This window comes from Ceratotherium simum, chromosome 35 (assembly GCF_057802395.1).
Source record: "Ceratotherium simum simum isolate JZ-2026a chromosome 35, ASM5780239v1, whole genome shotgun sequence".
Classification (NCBI taxonomy): Eukaryota; Metazoa; Chordata; class Mammalia; order Perissodactyla; family Rhinocerotidae; genus Ceratotherium; species Ceratotherium simum.
The window spans coordinates 947185-966098 of NC_141934.1; the positions used below are offsets into that span (position 1 = coordinate 947185).

The 18914-nt window shown below is 45.6% G+C and overlaps 1 protein-coding gene across 4 annotated transcripts in view; it reads left to right on the forward strand.

Annotated features, from left to right (window-relative positions):
- The window catches only part of HIRA (histone cell cycle regulator), a 108116-nt gene that overhangs the window by 14294 nt on the left and 74908 nt on the right, over positions 1–18914 (forward strand). For 2 of the 4 annotated variants that reach the window (XM_004442348.3, XM_087423736.1), the window contains exons 2-5: positions 9104–9166; positions 11024–11134; positions 12357–12447; positions 13850–13944. In XM_004442348.3, coding sequence (XP_004442405.1) covers positions 9104–9166; positions 11024–11134; positions 12357–12447; positions 13850–13944 — 360 coding nt within the window. Of the gene's footprint in view, positions 1–9103; positions 9167–11023; positions 11135–11209; positions 11344–12356; positions 12448–13849; positions 13945–14198; positions 14268–18914 lie in introns of those variants that run through there. The other 2 variants (XM_014796718.2, XM_014796719.2) reach the window with 2 other exon arrangements.

Genomic DNA, 18914 nt, shown 5'->3' on the forward strand with positions numbered 1-18914 from the left:
GTTAATGATGAGATGTCTGGTAGACAGCTGGATAGAGGAGTTGCCTACACAGTAGAGTGCTTAGGTGCAAGAGTTTCTCCAGAGAGTTTGCTGGTTGTGGAGCATGCACATTATCACCTGCACAAGAAAAGAATCAGTTTTATTATGACAGCCACTGGTGTTTTGATATTTATCTTTATTACCTTTATATTATTACAGACATATACATATAGTTGTTTGAAAACCTATCTTGTGTATATGTGTGTTTACTTCTTATTGAGATAATTGTAGAATCACACACAGTTGTGTGAAATAGTACTGAGAAATCCTTTGTACACTTTGCTCGATTTCTTCCGGTGGTAACATTTTGCAAAACGACAGTATAATATCATATTGACATTGATACAATATACCTCTGTTATCCAGATTTTATTGGTACTCATTTGTGTTTAGTTCTCTACAGTTTTTCACCTGTGTAGGTTCATATATCCACCACCACAGTCAAGACACTGAGCAGTTCTCACATCTTTTATTCCTACACCCACCTCCCTCCCACGCCCCCTCCGCCAAAAAATATATATGTGTTTTTTGGGTTGTGTTTTGGTTAGCATTTTTTTTTAAGTTATGGTAAAATACACGTAGAATAACATTTACCATCTTAACCATCTTTTAAGTGTCTAATTCAGTAGTGTTAAGTATATTCACGTTGTTGGGTAACCAATCTCCAAAACTTTTTCATCTTTGCAAAACTGAAACTATATATCCATTAAGCAACAACTCCCCATATTCCCCTCCCCCCAGTCCCTGGCAACCACCAGTCTACTTTCTGTCTCCATGAATTTGAATACTCTAGAGACTTCATATAAGTGGAATCAGGCAGTATTTATGCTTTTGTGACTAGCTTATGTCAACTAGCATGTTTTTGAGGCATGTTGTAGCATGTGTCAGAATTTCCTTCCTTTTTAAGGCTGAATGATATTCCATTTTATGGATATACTACAGTTTTCTTATCTATTCATCCATTGGTGGACACTTGGGTTTCTTCCACCTCTTAGCTACCATGTGTGATGCTGCTATGAACATGGATGTGCAAATACCTCTCTGAGACCCTGCTTTCCATTCTTTTGTGCATAAACCCAGAAGTGGAATTGCTGGATCAAATGGCAATTCTATTTTTAATTTTTTGAGGAACCACCATACTGTTTCCCATAGCGGCTGTACCATTTTATATTCCCACCAGCAGCTATTTTCTTGCTCTCTTTCCATCTTTCCCTCTCTTTCTTTCTCTCGCCCCCCTCCCCCGTGCCCCTTCGCCCCCCTCCCCCTTCCCTTCCTCTCAATAGTAGCCATCCTAATGGGTGTGAGGTGATATCTTATTCTTGTTTTGACTTGCATGTCCTTGATAGCTAATGATGTTGAACATCTTTTCATGTGCTTCTTGGTCATTTGTATATCTTCTTTTGAGAAATGTCTGTTCAAGTCCTTTGCCCGTTTTTGAATCAGGTTGTTTGTTTTTAGTCATTGAGTTTTAAGAGTTCTCTATATATTCTGGGCATTAATCTCTTATCAGATATATGACTTGCAAATATTTTTTCCCATTCTGTGGGTTGCCTTTTTATTCTGTTGATAGTATCTTTTGTTTTTTGGGGTTTTTTTTTTTTTTTGCCCTTTTTCTCCCCAAAGCCCCAGTAGATAGTTGTATGTCATAGTTGCACATCCTTCCAGTCGCTGTTTGTGGGACGCCGCCTCAGCATGGCCGGACAAGCAGTGCGTCGGTGCGTGCCCGGGATCCGAACCCAGGCCACCTGCAGCAGAGCACGTGCACCTAACCGCTAAGCCATGGGGCCAGCCCCTGATAGCATCTTTTGATGGGCAAAAGTTTTTAATTTTCAGGAAGTCCAATTTGTCTATTTTTTCTCTCTCTCTTTTTTTTTTTTTTTTGCTGGGAAAGAGTCTCTGAACTAACACCTGTTGCCATTCTTCCTCTTTTTTTTTCCCTCCCCAAAGCCCCAGTACATAGTTATATATTTTAGTTGTAAGTCTTTCTAGTTCTTCTATATGAGCCACCACCACAGCATGGCTACTGACAGACAAGTGATGTGGTTCTGCCCCTGGGAACCGATCCCCGGGCCGCTGAAGCAGAGCACGCCGAACTTGAACCACTTGGCAATCAGGGCTGGCTCTATTTTTTCTCTTAACACCTGTACCTTTGGTATCATATCCAAGGAATCACTGCCAAATCCAATGTCGTGAAGCTTTTTTCTGTTTTCTTCTAACAGTTTTATAGCGTTATATTTTACATTTGGATTTTTGATCCATTTTGAGTTAATTTTTTTATGTAGTGTTAGGTAAGGGTCCAGCTTCATTCTTTTGCATATGGATATTCAGTTTTCTTAGCCTGTTTGTTGAAAAAACTGTCCTTTTCCCATTGAATGGTCTTGACACCCTTGTCAAAAGTCATTTGACCATATATGCAAGGGTTTGTTTCTGGGCCCTCTATTCTATTCCATTGGTCTATATGTCTGTCTTCATGCCAGTAACACACTGTTTTGATTATTGTAGCTTTGTAGTAAGTTTTGAAATCAGAAGTGTGAGACCTTCAACTTTGTTCTTTTTCAAGATTCTTTTGGCTATTCCAGGTCTCTTGAGATTCCATATAAACTTTAAGATGGGTTTTTCTATTTTAGTAAAAAATGTCATTGCAGTTTTGATAGGGATTGCATTAAATCTGTATTGGGTACTATTGACATCTTAATGATATTAAGTCTTTCAATTCATGAACACGGGAGTCGTTCCATTTATTTGTGTCTTATTTCTTTCAGTACTGTTTTCTAGTTTTCAGTCTTTGGCCTCCTTGGTTAAGTCTATTTCTAAGTATTTTTTTAATTCTACTTTAAATTGAATTGTTCATTTCGTTTTTGGATTTTTCACTGTTAATGTATGGAAATACGACTGACATTTGTTGATTTTGTATCCTTCAACTACTAAATTCAACTTAACTAAATTTACTTGATTCTGTGGAATCTTAAGAGTTTTCTGCATCATCTTTTGTGCACAGCTTATTTTTTAATATTGTTTTGTAACTTCTTTTTTCACTTAATAGATATTTTAAACATTTTCCCATGTTTCATTTTTAATTACAAATTTACCAAAATTTGTTAAAACCAAGTATTATTGGACTGTACAGGAGACATGTTCCCAGGAATAACATGCAGTGGGCGAAGGCCTCAACTTTGCCAGGCTTCCATTCCAGCAGGACATGTTCATGGATGTTCCAGTCGGATCTGCCCAGTGAGCTGTCAGAGTATAAAAGAGACAGGAGCCCAAACCAAAGGTCTTCAAGCCACTGAGAGGGCTGGCTACTGTTGTTGTTTTTTTTTTTTAATTTTATTTATTTATTTTTTCCCCCAAAGCGCCAGTAGATAGTTGTGTGTCATAGCTGCACATCCAGGGCTGGCTACTCCTATTTGCTTCCTCCCTGCTTCTCTTTTGCCAGCATTCTCTGCTCGGAATTTAAGTTCCACGTTTGGGCCTCCTCCAGGAGGAGGATTCTACCTGACTGTGCCCTGTCAAAACCCAGCTTCCATAACTTACTTTTTATTCCTGTCAGATGAAGAGCGTTCATGCTGTAATCATCAGATCAGCAACCCCCAGACAGGAGACAGTGGCCAACTGTTGTGGCTCTGTGGAGAGTGTGACAGCAGAGTACTATGTGTGGACTGAGGAGGAGTCTAGGAAGATGTCTGAGAGGGGTGTCTTGGAGGCAGAGCCCCAAGGAGAATGGGCTGTGGTGGGTGTGTGCAGAGAGCATGCTGACCACGGTCGTTCAGAGGAGATGAGGTTGCCTGGTGGCTCTAGGGTACAGGGAGTGTGTTCATTTATCTTTTGTCTCTGTCTCTGTACAAAGAAAGGCCCAACACTGGAAGTAGTTGGGAATGCATCTTTATGATTATGCTGTGCCACGGGAAAAGTTCTCTAGCTAGTCAAGCCAGAAGATCCTTTTCCTCAGCTCCACCTCAAAGAGCCCTTTAGGAAAAGGAGGTCCGTTCCCACTGAGGGAATATGAGCTACTGTTTTCCTTGGGACTGAAAAATGTAGTGCTGTAAGGAGATAGGGAGCCAGGACCACGCTGGTGGCTTTGCGTAGGTCCACCACCATATTTCATCTAATGTTTGGTGCATCAATATGAAAGGAAACATGCTGCCAGTTACACCAGTCATGCCTTGCACCAAGGCACATCCTGATCTCAGAAATGTTCATATGTGAAATGTATGCATCTAGAAGCAACGTGAGGGCCGGCCCCGTGGCTTAGCGGTTAAGTGCATGCGCTCCGCTGCTGGCGGCCCGGGTTCGGACCCCGGGCGCACACCAATGCACTGCTTCTCCGGCCATGCTGAGGCCGCGTCCCACATACAGCAACTAGAAGGATGTGCAGCTATGACATACAACTATCTACTGGGGCTTTGGAGGAAAAAAATAAATTAAAAAAAAAAAATTTTAGAAGCAACGTGACACGGATCTTAGTTTGTTTTAGAAGGTGCTTGTGAGGGTGAATATGTGCTCCACATTTTGCAGATTAGGAAACTGGTGTTTGGAGAGATTAAATAACCCACTCAAGGCTGTATATAGTGGTAAGCGGCAGGGCTGAGAATTCAACCCATGGGCATTTGATGCTAAAACCGAGGCCTGTTCTCAACCCTCATTTCTGCCTTCCCCTGGAGCCTTGAGGCCTCCTCCAGCTTAACAATTCCCTTCCAGTCTTAACAACTAAAGCCCATGCTCCACACAGCTGTGTGGAGCCAGTGTGAAATCTGACCTTGGCATTCCCCTGCTCCAGAGGAAGCTGTAGCACTCCTTAGTGCTGCTTTGCTGGGCCCTGCCTGTCTCTGGAGCCTCCTCTCTCTCCAATCCCTGCCCTCGCTCTACTCTACAGCAGCATGTTGGGCTCATTCTTGATTCCACGCCTTGTCCCCTCTGCATGAAATTCCCCTCCCACACTCTTCTGGCTGACCCGTCGTCAACCTTTGGGACTCAACTCAGTTGTGATTTCTGCAGGAAACCCCGGGCTGAGTTAGGTTTCTTTCCACCTGAACAGACGTCCATCACTGGACTTATCAGTGAGGTTCATGTGATTATCTGCATTCTGGGAACTTCCTGAGGGCAGGACTGAGCCTTCTATATCTTTACTTTCTCACCACTTCGCCCAACATCAGGCTCATAGTAGACAATGACAAAGGTGGATGAATGAGAAAACATCCCGCTGATGCTGCGAGTGGGTGTGGTGGGAAGGACTTGGGCAGTGCTTGGTACCTGTGCAGGTGGGCCCCTCTACTCGGCCTGGCTTGGCTATGTGTGCTCTTGAGTAGCCAGGCTGGCCTGTGACTTGCAGGTAAGTGATTTTGAGGTGCTTGAGGGGACATATAATACAATGCCTCACAGACTTAAGGAACTGAAAAGCACTCCGAGGGCCAGGTGGATGCACCTCCCACCTGGTGGCCTACTCAAGACTGATGCTGAATCAGCTAGAACTTTTTTGGTTAAAATGACAAACACTCAGCTCAGGTTGGCTTAAGCAGAAAAGTGAATGAATTGGAATTTTGGGTTATCTCTTGTTTAACAAACTACTCCAAAATTTGCTGACAACTGTTTTATTATTTGTTTGTGATTCTGCAACTTGGCAGGGCTCCGTGTGGACAGCTCATCTCGGCTCCACATGGAATCTGCTGGATGGCTCAAGCAGCTTGTGGCTAGAACAGCTCACCTGGCTCCTGTGTCTGGGGCCTTGATTCTGACTGTTGTCTGGGTTCTTTGATCCTCTCCACCTGGCCAGCTTGGGCCTCCTCTCAGCACAGTGGTCTGAGAGTGGTTGGACTTGTTACTTGGCAGCTGGCTTTCTCCAGAGGGTAAATGTTGAACTACTGGACCTTCTTTATGCTTAAGCCTGGACTGGAGCAGCGTCACTTCTGTCACATTCAGTTAGTTAAAACGGGTCACAGAGCCAGCCCACATTCAAGGGGAGGGAATCACGTGGGCCCATGGGACTGAGGTGTCCAGGGCGATGGTCACCATAGCAAGTCCAAGAGCCCAAAGCAGGTTATCAGGACCCGGTGCACGAGCATGAGCACTCTCGCTAATTTGCTTTCTACCTGTGGGCTTTGCCTCATTTCCCTCCAGACAGTGTCATTCTGACCCTCACAGCAGCTCCAGACACACCCCCTGCCAGCTTCACCCTGAGGGGTAGCACACCCCACAGTATTTAACACCTTGGGCTCTGGAGCCAGGTATCTGGACTCTACCAGGCAGCTGTGTGGCCTTGAGCAACTTTCTTAACCTCTCTATGTGCCTCAGTTTCCCCCATGGTAAAATGAGGGTGTCAGAAGTATTTATGTCAGAGGGTGGTATGAGATTTAGAGAATGACCTGGGCTGTGCTGCCTGCAGGGTTTGAGAGGCACGTCAGATGCTCAAGAGCATGTCGTAGGCTGGGGAGGAGAGGGTCTGGCTTTGGAAAGGCAGAGCTCCATAAGATGTATCCCAGCATAGCTCTGGCTCTCCTAGGAGCATCTGGCTGAGACCTCCAAGGGCTGGCCTGCTGCAGCTTCCCTGGGAGGCTCCAGGTGGAGATGGCAGTGCTGATGGGGTCAAGGCTCCCTCGCTGCTGTCCTCACCATACTTGGAGACATCTGCTCTTCTGAATTTCACAAGGCTTTTAGTGGTGCTAATTGGTCACTGTCCTCTCATGTCTGGCAGGACCCCAAGTCTCGGTCTTAGTACTAGATGTCCTGGTCTCACCATTCCTCACAGCCATCGGAGCAGCACTGTCTGCATATGGCTTGAGGCTGGACCCACAGCCCCAATTGTCCTTTCTTATTTCTCGAGGCTTTCCTATGAGCCACTTCTTGCGGCCCAGATGGGCAAGAAACCCACCTTCTCGTAACTGCTTCCTCTCAGCGCCTCGGCCTATGGGAAAGTGTGGCACATTCTCAGTGGTAGTGTGTTGGACACTATGACTTATCACACATGGCAGCCACCTGGCCCAGGTGGGGCATGGGCATGTCAGCATGGGCCTGAGTGCACAGGCAAGGAAGCACCAGTTTGAGGTCTTCCAGTCCTTCTCACCTGTGTTCTCAGCACCTGTCTTTTAGCCCACTGTGTATAGTTGTCTGGATTCTTCTCTTGAAGATTAAGGTGGGACTAATTAGGGTCTGTCGTGTCCAGTCTATGGAAGAAGAATTATTTGCAGGCCCTCTCTCCTCAGGGCTCTGTGAGTGCACTCCACTGCTGGGTCTGGCTCCTTCAGATCTGTATAGAGTGCCAAGCTGTGTTGGGGCTTATCTTGTGAACCCTTGGAATGAAAGCTCAGAGTGGACCAGGGCTGAATTTCCTGTGTGTTTGGGACAGCTTTAAGTACACTGCATGTGCTCCAGGAAGGTGGTCAGCAGCTGCTCGGCTGAACTTGACCTGTCACTACAGAGCTCTGGCTCTTGGGTATGGGCCTGGAGGTGACCGAGGGGCTCAGGGACCAGGCTGGAGCTGCCAGCATGACAGGGTCCTGTTGTGGTAGCCTTTGTTCTTTTGGAATTCAGTAAATACTAGAGATGAAATAATACGTGGTGTGATTTCCGAACTTTCCTAGGGTTTCTTCTTGCTCCCTGAGACAAAATAGGGCATTTGCATTTGGCACGCCTGCTCGCTAGTGGCCTTGCACAGCTGTTTCCCCCACTACCATGTAATGACCAATAAGAAGGAGAGCGCATTTCCACTTGTCTTTGGAAGCTCATGCTTGATTGACTGTAGAGGTGTGGCTCTCCAGAACAAGGTGAGCTGAGCTGGGTGCTGCCTGGGGCCCATGCTGGCCATTGCCTTTTGGGTACTACCAGCATTTGATTTTCCACACTTGGATGGGAGCCCTGGCAGGACTTTCAGCTCTTAGGCAGCCACTGCCTGCCCCTGCCCCTGCCCTGCCCTGCCCACACTTGCCACCATGTGAAACTAGAGCTGGTAACCCTCGTCCTAGTGTCCATGCCACCTCCTCTTGGGTGACAGAGGCAGAGCATCCTCAACTAAGAGACTCCTTGGCAACAGCCCTTTGTCTTATCAGTGATTGCTCCTGTTTAGTTAGTTGTCATGCATCTAATTTGTCACTGAATATATATTACTGAGCCACTACTCAGCAGGTGCTAGAAGCTGAGGATGTGGTGACAAACTCAGCAGCACTTGACGTACCTCTCTTAGCCGGGAAGCAGACCAGGGAGTCAGACAAATGCCCACTGAGCAAAGGCCCCAGGATTACTTCCACAGTCTACTGAGTTTTGAGCTCTTATGGCACCTTCGCCAGTCTGGTCCACCCAGCTAGCCATCTAGCGTCATGGGCTCCTGCTGTGGGCCTGCGCCCTTACTGGGCCCTGTGGGGACTCCAAGAGCTAGTAACCACAGTCCTTCCCCTTGGAGGGACTGAATGTCTAGTTGAACATAGGGCACATACTGTGGAGGGTGTTCAGCTGGAGGAAATGCCAAGAAGGGCAACTCTCTGTGGACTTGGATGCAGCACAAACGCCCGGGAGGGCTTTTTGGAAGCAGAAGCATGACGGGGGAAGCAATGGCTGTGTGTTACAGCTAGCCACTGGTCCTACCCAGCTGTCAGACAGCCAGGGGGAAAAGCTGGGGCATGTTCCCTGTGTCCAGGCTGCCAACCAAGTGCAGATCTGTGGGATGGGGAGATGGCGAGAGGTAGAGCCCCTGTGACTCAGAACTGTTGTCATGAATAGCTTATAGCCTTTACAAACATGCATCCCCAGAAGGCAGCAGGCTCCTGTCAAAGGGACCTCTGTGTGACTGCCCAGGTGGCCTGTGGGCTCAGTCATTCCAGTGACAGAATGCTTTGTCTCACTTTCAGCTATTTATGGTCACTTGGCGAGTCTTCCATCAGTTTATACTTTAACTAAAAGATCACTCCACCTTTACTCAGAGGTAAATTATTGGTAGCCTATTATTTTTTCCTAGGAGCAGTGATTAGGAATATTAGTTGAATAACCAATATCTTAAAATTTTGAGTCTGTTACTATTCTCCGATGAATAAAAGCCAAGGTAGATGTTGTGTGTGTGTGTTTTTTTCTTTATTTCCAGGCAAGCCGATTTTTTCAGTTGATATTCACCCTGACGGGACCAAGTTTGCAACTGGAGGGCAAGGTACGTTAATGGAGTAACAGAGGGAGGGCTCACAGCCCTGCTGCCTTGCTCTGCTTCACCTGTTCGCACCCTGAACTGAGGAGAGAATACTTGCTGTTTTCCAGTATGGATGTGATTCAGTTTAAAATGTACAATTATAATCTGTTATCTGAACAGGTCACATCAAAATCCTTTTTTGGCTCTAGTGTGCTCTCGATAAATATTTTAGTAGTAGGTTTATCTTTCTAATTCCTATTTATTAGGTTAATATTGAAATCAGTTTGCATGCCCGAGCCCATGCTTACTGAGCATGGAGAGTGGAAGGTGGTCCTGTGGACAAAGCCCCAGCCCCAGAGGTGAGGGCTCTGGGTTCTCTTCTTGGCTCTGGCAGCATTTTCTCATCTGAAAAAGGGGAGGCCTCGGCGGTTAACTTACAGAGTCAGTCCTGTAGTTACTAGGCCCATTTTCTGGGCTTGAATCAAAGGACTTCAACTGGGTTAGAAAGCAAATACACTGTGAGCAAGTAAAAATGTCTGCACTATTCAAAAATATAGTCCATAGTATTGGCAGTGTACTTCATCCAGTGTTTGTCGGAATATTGCAATAACACAGCTCTGTTTGGAAAGATAAAGTCATTTTTCAGGCCAGGACACTAAGATATATAAATGGTCACACAAAGTAGCATTCCCACAGAGCCCAGTCCCCTGCAGCTTCACCACAGAGCAGGGTCTCCCTCTGGCCGAGGCCTCCCTGGACAGCACCTGGAGAGTGCCTCTATAAGTTCCAGGTCCTCAGCCAGGTGCTGCAGGGCGGGTTGTCTGTGGACTTCCTGCTGCAGGGACGTGCAGAAAAGCCTTGATCTCCTTCCTGCCTGCTGCAGGTTGTACCTGAGGTGCCCACAGGTGTCACCTAGGACCGTTGGACTTAGCTGAAAGGACAGAATTTTTTCCTCATCCACAAGAAGAGGCACACCTTCCTGACCTACTTGGCATAGTAAGGTCTAGGATAGCCATTTAGGGAATACTTTCACATACTGGCCAAGAGGCAATTTCAAGCATGCCTTATGGTAATTTTGACCTGTCCATTTCCAGGCATTTATTGGTTTTTTCCCCTGTATAATAGAAAGTTAAATGAGGGGCTGGACTTGTGTTAGTTATCAGTAGTGGAAAACTTAGAAAGAGAACTCATTACTAAAATGCATAGATGTATTTTTTAGCAGAGTACTGCATCACCTTATGACCACAGGAACCCTAAATGCCCTCTCTCGGTTGATCTCCCATCTGTAGGTGACGGCAAAGGGCATGTAAGAAGGTAATGAGCCCTTTTTCCTGTGTTCAGGGCACGTTTCAGGCTTGGGTCTCACAGCATCCAATCAGCTATGGGAGCAGCCATGGACTCCTGGCAGTACCTGAAAGGGGAGGGAAGCCCCGGCAGGGACTGTGCTGTTCTCCTTGGTTGCTAGGGTGCCCATGCACAGACCTGAAAGGGTCCTGGGACATCAGCTTTTCCAGCCTCTTCATTTTACAGATGCGAGGTCTGGGTCCTGGGCAGGGATGAGGACTTTCTAGGGGCCCCTGAGGATCTGTGTTAGAGGCCAGATCAGAGCTCAGTCCTCTCCTGGTAGCTAGTCCAGAGTTCCTTAAAGTCAGGTTGGCCTCAGCATACTGCTAAAACCACACACTATGTGATCCCCGTCAGTGCTTGTTTTTCATCATCTTTTCTGTAACTTACATTAGTAATTCAAATTCAGTCTCCTCCAATCTAGTCATTTATGATTTATGAAAGCTAAGTGAGGACTATATCTCATAGTTAATGTTACGTATTTATATCACATTTCTACTCCTTTCACACTGAGTTATTTCTGCTCCTTCATTCCAGGACAGGATTCTGGGAAGGTTGTGATCTGGAATATGTCTCCAGTCCTCCAGGAGGATGACGAGAAGGATGAAAATATTCCCAAGATGCTTTGCCAGATGGACAATCACTTAGGTATTACAGAGTGGCCCTTTGCAGGCTTTGCGTGTTGGCAGAGTGCCCAAGGTTAGCACATGTGTTTGTAATTAGAAAGATAAGGCCCCGTGCGGCGATAACTCCCCTCGGCCTGCTGTCTGAAGGCACAGATGTTGGCTTCACACCTGGGTGAGTTATTCGGCAGAAGACTCGGCCCGCCCACAGAACCATCTTTGGACAGTCTGCAGGTACCTCTGGTGATTTCCTGCTCATGAGTCGTTACTGCCTGATTCCATGGGGCTTTGGGGCCAGCGACCTGGAAGCAGTAGGGTTCTGGGGAAGGATGCGTAACAGATAACTCACCAAATGTCCAGATTGCCACTGTGTCACTCTGAGGCCCTCTGCCAGGACCCTTTTGGCCATTGGGCAGTATTGTGGTTTCCTTTTCTGTGTTAGTGCCTTAGTTTCCCACCCCTGAGCATCAAGGTGACTGTACCTGGCTCTGGTTTCCAGCCTAGCTGCCTCCCCTGAGATGCTCCATCAACAGTTACGTCCCCTTCCTTTGCTCTCCCAACGTGCCTGTCAGCGTCCTCTGACCTGGAGCCCAAGTCACTCACAGGCCGTGTGTGGGCTACAACTTGGATAGTGTCCCTCATATTGCAGGGCTCCCAAAGGCCAAGCTGTGAGTGCTCTCAGAGGCTCCAGTCCACCAGGGGCCAGTGGGGATTTCTGCTGGTCTTAGTTTATGAGTGCAGAATCAATCAACCTGCAGTGCTGAAAAATCTTAATTTAAAAGGGCTGACAGGTGGGATGAAGTCAGAGTTTCATGCTCTACCAAGCTGCTCCTTTGAAAGTTCTGGAAAAGGCATCTTGGCCTTTTAGCACATGCTCTCATTTAGAGAATTATCCCTACTCAGAAATATATCTCATCATTAAACAGCCCTTTTGAAATAATGAGATTTAGTTATTTGTCAGTTTTCATGGAAATAAGCATCCTCCTACTGACTGTTTCATCCAGCACTAACACTTCTCAGATTATGTAGCCTTTCCCCCTCCAGACTCTATTCTGGTAATTTGTCATTACAGTACAAGTAGGTTAGTGCTTGAACTGAATTGTTCTTCTGGGGCTCTCACACAGTAGATGCCTTGAATAAATTAGATAGATTAGATTTTATGAACCCTTTGCATCTTGCCAAACTCTGCATAAAGCAAATGGGCATGACTATTGGATTTTCATCACCCTATTTTTTTTTCTTCCCAGCATGTGTGAACTGTGTGCGGTGGTCAAACAGTGGGATGTATTTAGCTTCTGGGGGAGATGACAAACTGATTATGGTGTGGAAACGGGCTACGTAAGCATCATTTTCCTTTCTTCACATTTTATTTTTAGAAGCTTCTTTGCTGGTCTTTATCACAGTCCCTTTCCCTGCCCTGGCACTGAAGTCCCCTGAGCTCTGGCTTCTTAAGTATCAGAAAGCACACATAGGCCAGGAGCAGCTGGGGCCTGACCAGGCAGTTGGGAGGCTACCCACCTGCCTAGTGACCTGCTCAGCTGCCCCCTCACAGAACTGCAACATTTCCACCTGAAAAGGAAGGGCTGATCCCTTCCAGTGCTGACATTGGTGGCTTTGTTTGTTTTGTTCTTCAAATGAAATTTCCAACATACAAAATGGTTAAAAGTCAGGGTGCTCTGAGGGAATGCAGGGCAGGGGATCCAGAGCCCGCCCTCTTTGCCATTTACCTCATTCTCTATCAGCCTCACCCGGGGCTCTAAGGAGCCCCCACCCCTCCTTGAAAGTCCTTGTTCTGCACCCACAATGAACTAATTATCACCTGGAAAACTATTTTTCTTTAAACCTAGGCAGAGTCTCCCAGGGTGGGTCCTGGGACTGTGTTCCATAACCAGCCCGCCAAGTGACTCTAAGGACAGTCAAGCTGGGGAACTAGACCTTACCCCACTGCTCAGCCAGAGTGGACCTATGGCTGTGGCTTTGAGAGCAGAGGCGCACTGTCTCCTTCGGCCCACACAGCTGCCTTAGCAAGCTCTTTCTGTGGATTTGTGACGAGTTCTACGGGAGCAGACGGTGTTAACAGAGGCTCTGCATTGGTGGTGTCAACGCCATCTCTGCAGGGGACCATGTGATTGCTTAAGTGGCGGGAGCTCGTACCCATGGTTTGAGTACTTTCTCTACCTCAGGTGTTAAGGCAGAGACGTTGAATTCAGTACAGAAGGGCTTAAAAAATACTGTTGATTTTGCTGGTTTGACAAACATAAGTAATGTATTTAGTATACAATTTGGAAAACTGAAAAAAATATAAAAGGAAAAAAATCACAATCCTGCTACCTAAAGAAAGCCACAGTTAATATTTTGGTATTTTTCGTGTGTATCCTTCTGTACCATTTTCCATGCATAGATGTTATTATCCATGTTACCTGTATTTTTTTCCTTACATAGTGGTATAATATTGTACATGATGTCCTGTGGCCTGCTGCTTTTACTTAATCACATATTGTGAACATTTTCCCATGCAGTGGATAGTCTTTTACTGCAAGATTTGTGATGGCTGTGTAGTATTTCATCAAGTGCATGGATCATAATATACCTATCAGCCCTGTCATTTAGCAATTCGGTGCTTCCCAGCCATTGTCTGTGTTTGCTTTGTTCCGTCTGCCGTGAACCATGCTGCAGTACGCATCTTCTTGCAGTGCCTGGAGCACCCCTGGAGTACCTTGCTGACTCCTCTTTCACACAGGTACATCGGCCCCAGCACCGTGTTCGGCTCCAGTGGTAAGCTTGCCAACGTGGAGCAGTGGCGATGTGTCTCCATCCTCCGGAGTCACTCAGGCGGTGAGTGGGACTGCCTGTTGGGGTGGGCCACCCCGGCAGGTGTCTGAGATCAGCAGCAGCACCTCCATGTCACCTGTGGGCTGTTTTGGTCCTTAAAGAGCCCTGTGTCTGGGCCATCCCTCCCCATCACCATTGGTCACACCCTGCCTGTCCCTCAAGGTCTGTGCAGTCACCGTCCCCACTGCCTGCCTCCAGCTGCATTCAGTGCCCCCACTCCTGCCTTCATGGGGTATATGTTTATATCTTTAATGTAGAACTCCCCACGTTCTGCTGTTTATCCTGGTGAACTGAATCACTACCTTCATCACTGGATCACTAAGTCCGTAAGCGCACTTTATTTATTCCACAGAAACCACACACAGGGGCCCAATGAAAAGTTTTTTACTTGACCTTGAGTATGTTTGCAAAGTGTTTTAAATAGACTTGGTATGGAAAGAGACACGTTTTACAGATTTGGACTGAAGAGGAGGAAGTCCACTCAATAGCAGTTTAAAGCCATGTGCTATACACCTGGTTAGGTGCCAGGGGTACCAGAGTGAATACAATTTAGACTTACCTCAGAAAGCCTGTGGTCTAGTCCAGGAATGGCCTGAAGGGTTTCCCAGGCAGGGAGACATCAGAAATGAGAAAGGGTTGGTGTGAATGGTGAGTTGGCAGCATTTCACCACTGCTGGATCTTTACATAAAAGGCAGGGAGCCAGGCAGAGTGGGGCTGGCTGAGTGTGCAGGGGCCAGGTGATGGAAGGCTCATGCTCCTTGTTAATGAAAGTGTCCTTTATCAAGGAAGACACAGAGAGCCATTAGAAGCTTTGAAGCGCAAGAGGGGGGATCATTCTGACAGCTATGGGAAAAAGGAGGGTGTTTCAATGGTTCAGATGAAAACTTCAGGGCCTAAAAGGCCTGTGATAATTGGGATAGAGAGGTGGAGACTAATTTGGGAAATTCTTAGGACAGAGCAAAAGGAGGGATGAGGGAGATTCCTACCTGGGTACCTGGAGAGCCAGTAGTGTCCTCTAATGAGGCCATGAGGACAACAGGCTAGGGACAACAGGCTTCTGGGGATGGATACCAATTCAGTGTGGGATGTGCTTGTTTGAGGGGGTGGGGAAGAGAATGTCAGGAGGCCTTTGGAATTGAGCCTGGAGCTCTGGGGGAAGGTGGGGCAGGAGTGAGAGGTTTGGAATGCATTGACTATAATCCGTTGGCAGTATACGCTCAGCAAATACCCTGCAGATACTTGCAAGTTGAACAAACCCACTTCTTGGTGACCACAGATTGATTCCACATTTGTGAAAGCTGACAGAATAGCGTTGTATTATTGTTGCTAACAATAAAAACGTGTAACTTAACCTTACTCATTCACAGCTGCTCACAGTAGAGTCTAGTTGGGCTCCTGGAACTTGGCACGCATCTATGAGGGTGATCAAGTGTGGGGTGGGGCCTCAGTGAGGCCTTTATGGGGCCCCTAACCTAAGACTGAGGCTGAGCTGTAACCTCGACTTCTGTCCTGGCCCACCACCCCAGGGCTCTCTTTTACGAAGCAGGTAGGATTGCCAACCTTTGGCGGAGGTGTCTGCCACTCCTTATTCAATGGTCCTGGTGCAGCTGTGGGTGGAACCATTCTAGAAGAAAAAATCAGTGAAAAAGCAGAAGTAAAGGAATAGAAAGCACTGGGTCTTTGAAAGCAAAATGTGAAAAACATATACTTTGTATATTTAATCAGGGAGTAGGAAGAAAAAACCTAAAAAACATTTAACCTAGAGGAAAAAAAATCATCAAAGAGTGCAATGTACTGTTTATACTATTAAACTAAAAAAAAAAAAGAAAATATTAAAAGAAATATAATTTTCTAGAAAATATGAGTTTTCAAAATTGATACTACAGGGTTAGAAAAGCCTGAACAAAGTAGTAACCAATAAAGAAGTTGGAAGCTACTTCAGAAATGATTCCTGATCCTAAATTATTTGTTGATGTATTGTTTGAAACTCAGAAAAATTATTCCAGAACATAGAAATATTTATTCTTCGAAGGAAGCTATAACCCTGGGTTTCTAAAACCTAATAAAAATAACAATGAAACAAAAGCATGGAAAAATATGAATAAAGATAGAAAAATCAGAAACCAGAATACTTGTAAATTTGATAACATTTGAAAATATTAACTTATTTTTACTAAATATGATTTATAATAGAAGAATTTCATGTAAAGGGGATCTACTAATATAACTTAACATACTAGGAGGTTAAATAAGAAAAGCCACAGAGTCATCTTAGGAGGTGTTCTGAAAGGAATGTTAGATAATTCGGCATCAATTCCTAATAAAAATGTTTTTAAAAAATGGCCATGGAAAGCTATTTCCTTAACATGATAAAGTCCTATGTCTTTTTTAAACCAATGGCAAATATTACAGTTCACAGTTAAGCCTTGTTCCCATTTATATTAAGAAAAGATAAGGATGAATGCTATCACTTAATTTGTTAATTTGGAATTTCTGCAGTACAGCTAAACGGAAATCAGAGAAAGACATACTGAAAAATAAGACAAAAATGATATGGGGATGGCATTATTGCATATCAAGAAAACCCAAAGCAATAAAGCCCCTTGAACTTATAAAGCACTGAAAAGCATTTTGGACTAATAAAAATGACTCATTCAATTGGCCTCATATAAGAAAAATTTTAATTATTTCTTTCACTAGTAATAACCAATTAGAATATCTAATAACAAAAAGAGAACTCTCATAGGGTAGGATCAAAAATTGTAAATACCCAGGAATAATCTTACCAAGAAATGTACAATATCTCTAAGACTTAAACCACAAACCTTTTTTGAGAGAAGTAAAATGATCACTTCATAAATGGAAAGACTAATTAAAAATACATTATTTTTTCCCAAATAAATTTTTTTTTTTTTAAGATTTTATTTATTTATTTTCCCCCCAAAGCCCCAGTAGATTGTTGTATGTCATAGCTGCACATCCTTCTAGTTGCTATATGTGGGACGCGGCCTCAGCATGGCCGGAGAAGCGGTGCGTCGGTGCGCGCCCGGGATCCGAACCGGGGCTGCCAGCAGCAGAGCGCTCACACTTAACTGCTAAGCCACGGGGCCGGCCCCCAAATAAATATTTATTATTCATTTTACAACTATTTTTTGAGCTCCTGGTGTGTTCCAGGTGCTGTTCACCCTCAGGGAGTCTCTCTTGTGAAAGAGAGACAATAAACTAGTCATGTAAGAAACCAGAAGATAAGTGCTAGGGAGCAAAGTGAGGTGGGGCACCATTTTACCCATGGTTCTCAAAGAGGGTGAGAAGGTGACATCTAAGAAGAGACCAGATGGAGGTGAGAAGACAACTGTGTGGACATCCAGAGAGCTTTCCAAGCAGAGGAAATAGCCAGGGCAATGGCCATAGAGTAGGGACATGTGCTTAGTGTGTTCCGGGCATCACCGGGGGCTAGGGCAGAGAGAGTGAAGAGGAGAGAGGAGCAGGGGTGGGAGCTTCTAGACCATGGTGAGGGGCTCTTTTCTCAGTAAGATGGGAAGGCTCAGTAGGATTTTGAGCAGAGGAGTGAGGAGGCCTGTGGCAGCTGCATAGAGTCGATATTGTAGGGGGCTAAGGGCAGCACTGGGGAGACCAGTGAAAAGAGTGCTGACATAATCTAGGTAAGAGACGATAGCAGTTCGGACCTGGGTTGTAACCATGGAAGTCAGAAGTGTTCAGATGCAGATTTTCTGGTGGATCAGATATGGGGTATGAGGTAAGCAGAGGAATCAGGACGGCTTCTTGGACTGGGCCTGAACAGTAGAAAGGATGCAGTTGCTATCACCTGAGATGGGAGGTTTGTGGGTGGGACAGAAATGTTTGCTGGGGGAAATGTGAACCAGCAAAAGAGGCTGAGACAGAGAAGCCAGTTAAGATAGTGGAGACAGCATTTGAAGGAGAAGGGAGTGAGCAGCCTGTCACATGTTGCCTTGAGGTCAAGTGAGGACTGAAGATTCACAGCATTGTGCTTGATAGCATGGAGGCCACTAGTAGCCTTGGCAAGTGTAATTCCTGTTAGTGTAGTTGGGCGAAAGCCTAAGTGGAGGGTGCTCAAGAAAGACCAAGGGGAGGATAGAGCTGAATTGAACCGGGCTGGGTTTTGTCAGGAGCCTGTGAAGACATGGGAGAAGAGCAAAGGGGAGTGGTGGAGCTAGTGGATAGTGGACTCTAAACTGGATAAGGAGACAAACAGTGGAAGGCCTGTAGCATCAGTGACTCATATTCCTGAAAGAACTGTTGGAGTTGAACGTGAGCTAGAAGCACCAAGGTGATGGTAGGAGTGTGGAGGGTTGGAATTGAGACCAGGGAGGGATTGCAGTGCTCTGTCACGGAGAGTCTCGGCCTGACCATGGGAATGAATGGCTGAGGTAGTGGAAGCAGAGGTCCTTGGAAAAGGAGGAGGCGTTTAAGGATCCAAGAGTCTTGGATGTGAAATTATCCTCTTGGAATCACCAAGAATGATGATGGGATTGTTGGCAGGAATGACAGTGACCAGAAACTTAAATTTGGCAGGGAGGGTCTCAGGTATGTGTAGATCTGCAGTAAGAAGGAAAGGGTGGTGGTATAGCCTGAAGACGGAAGCTCCAAAACTTGGGTTCAGGGAGAAAAATTATGTCACGTATGTGGATTTACTGCAGAACTCAGCAGTGACTCCAAAGGGCATCTGGAAGGATAAGTAAGGTTGCAGATGAAATCATTCAAATCTGCAGTGATCAGAACATCCTGGGTTTCTGGGCAAAACTAACAGCATTCAAGTAGGCTACAGTGTACCTGAGAACTTGGTGAATTGTGAAGGCAGCATCACTTATCAATAATGGGAAGAAAGAATTATTCCCCACTTCTGAAAGAGTGACCATGAAGCAGTTTGTGGATGAGGGGAAAGTAATTTAGAGCCTCACTGAATACAGTGTACACAAAAATACATTCCAGA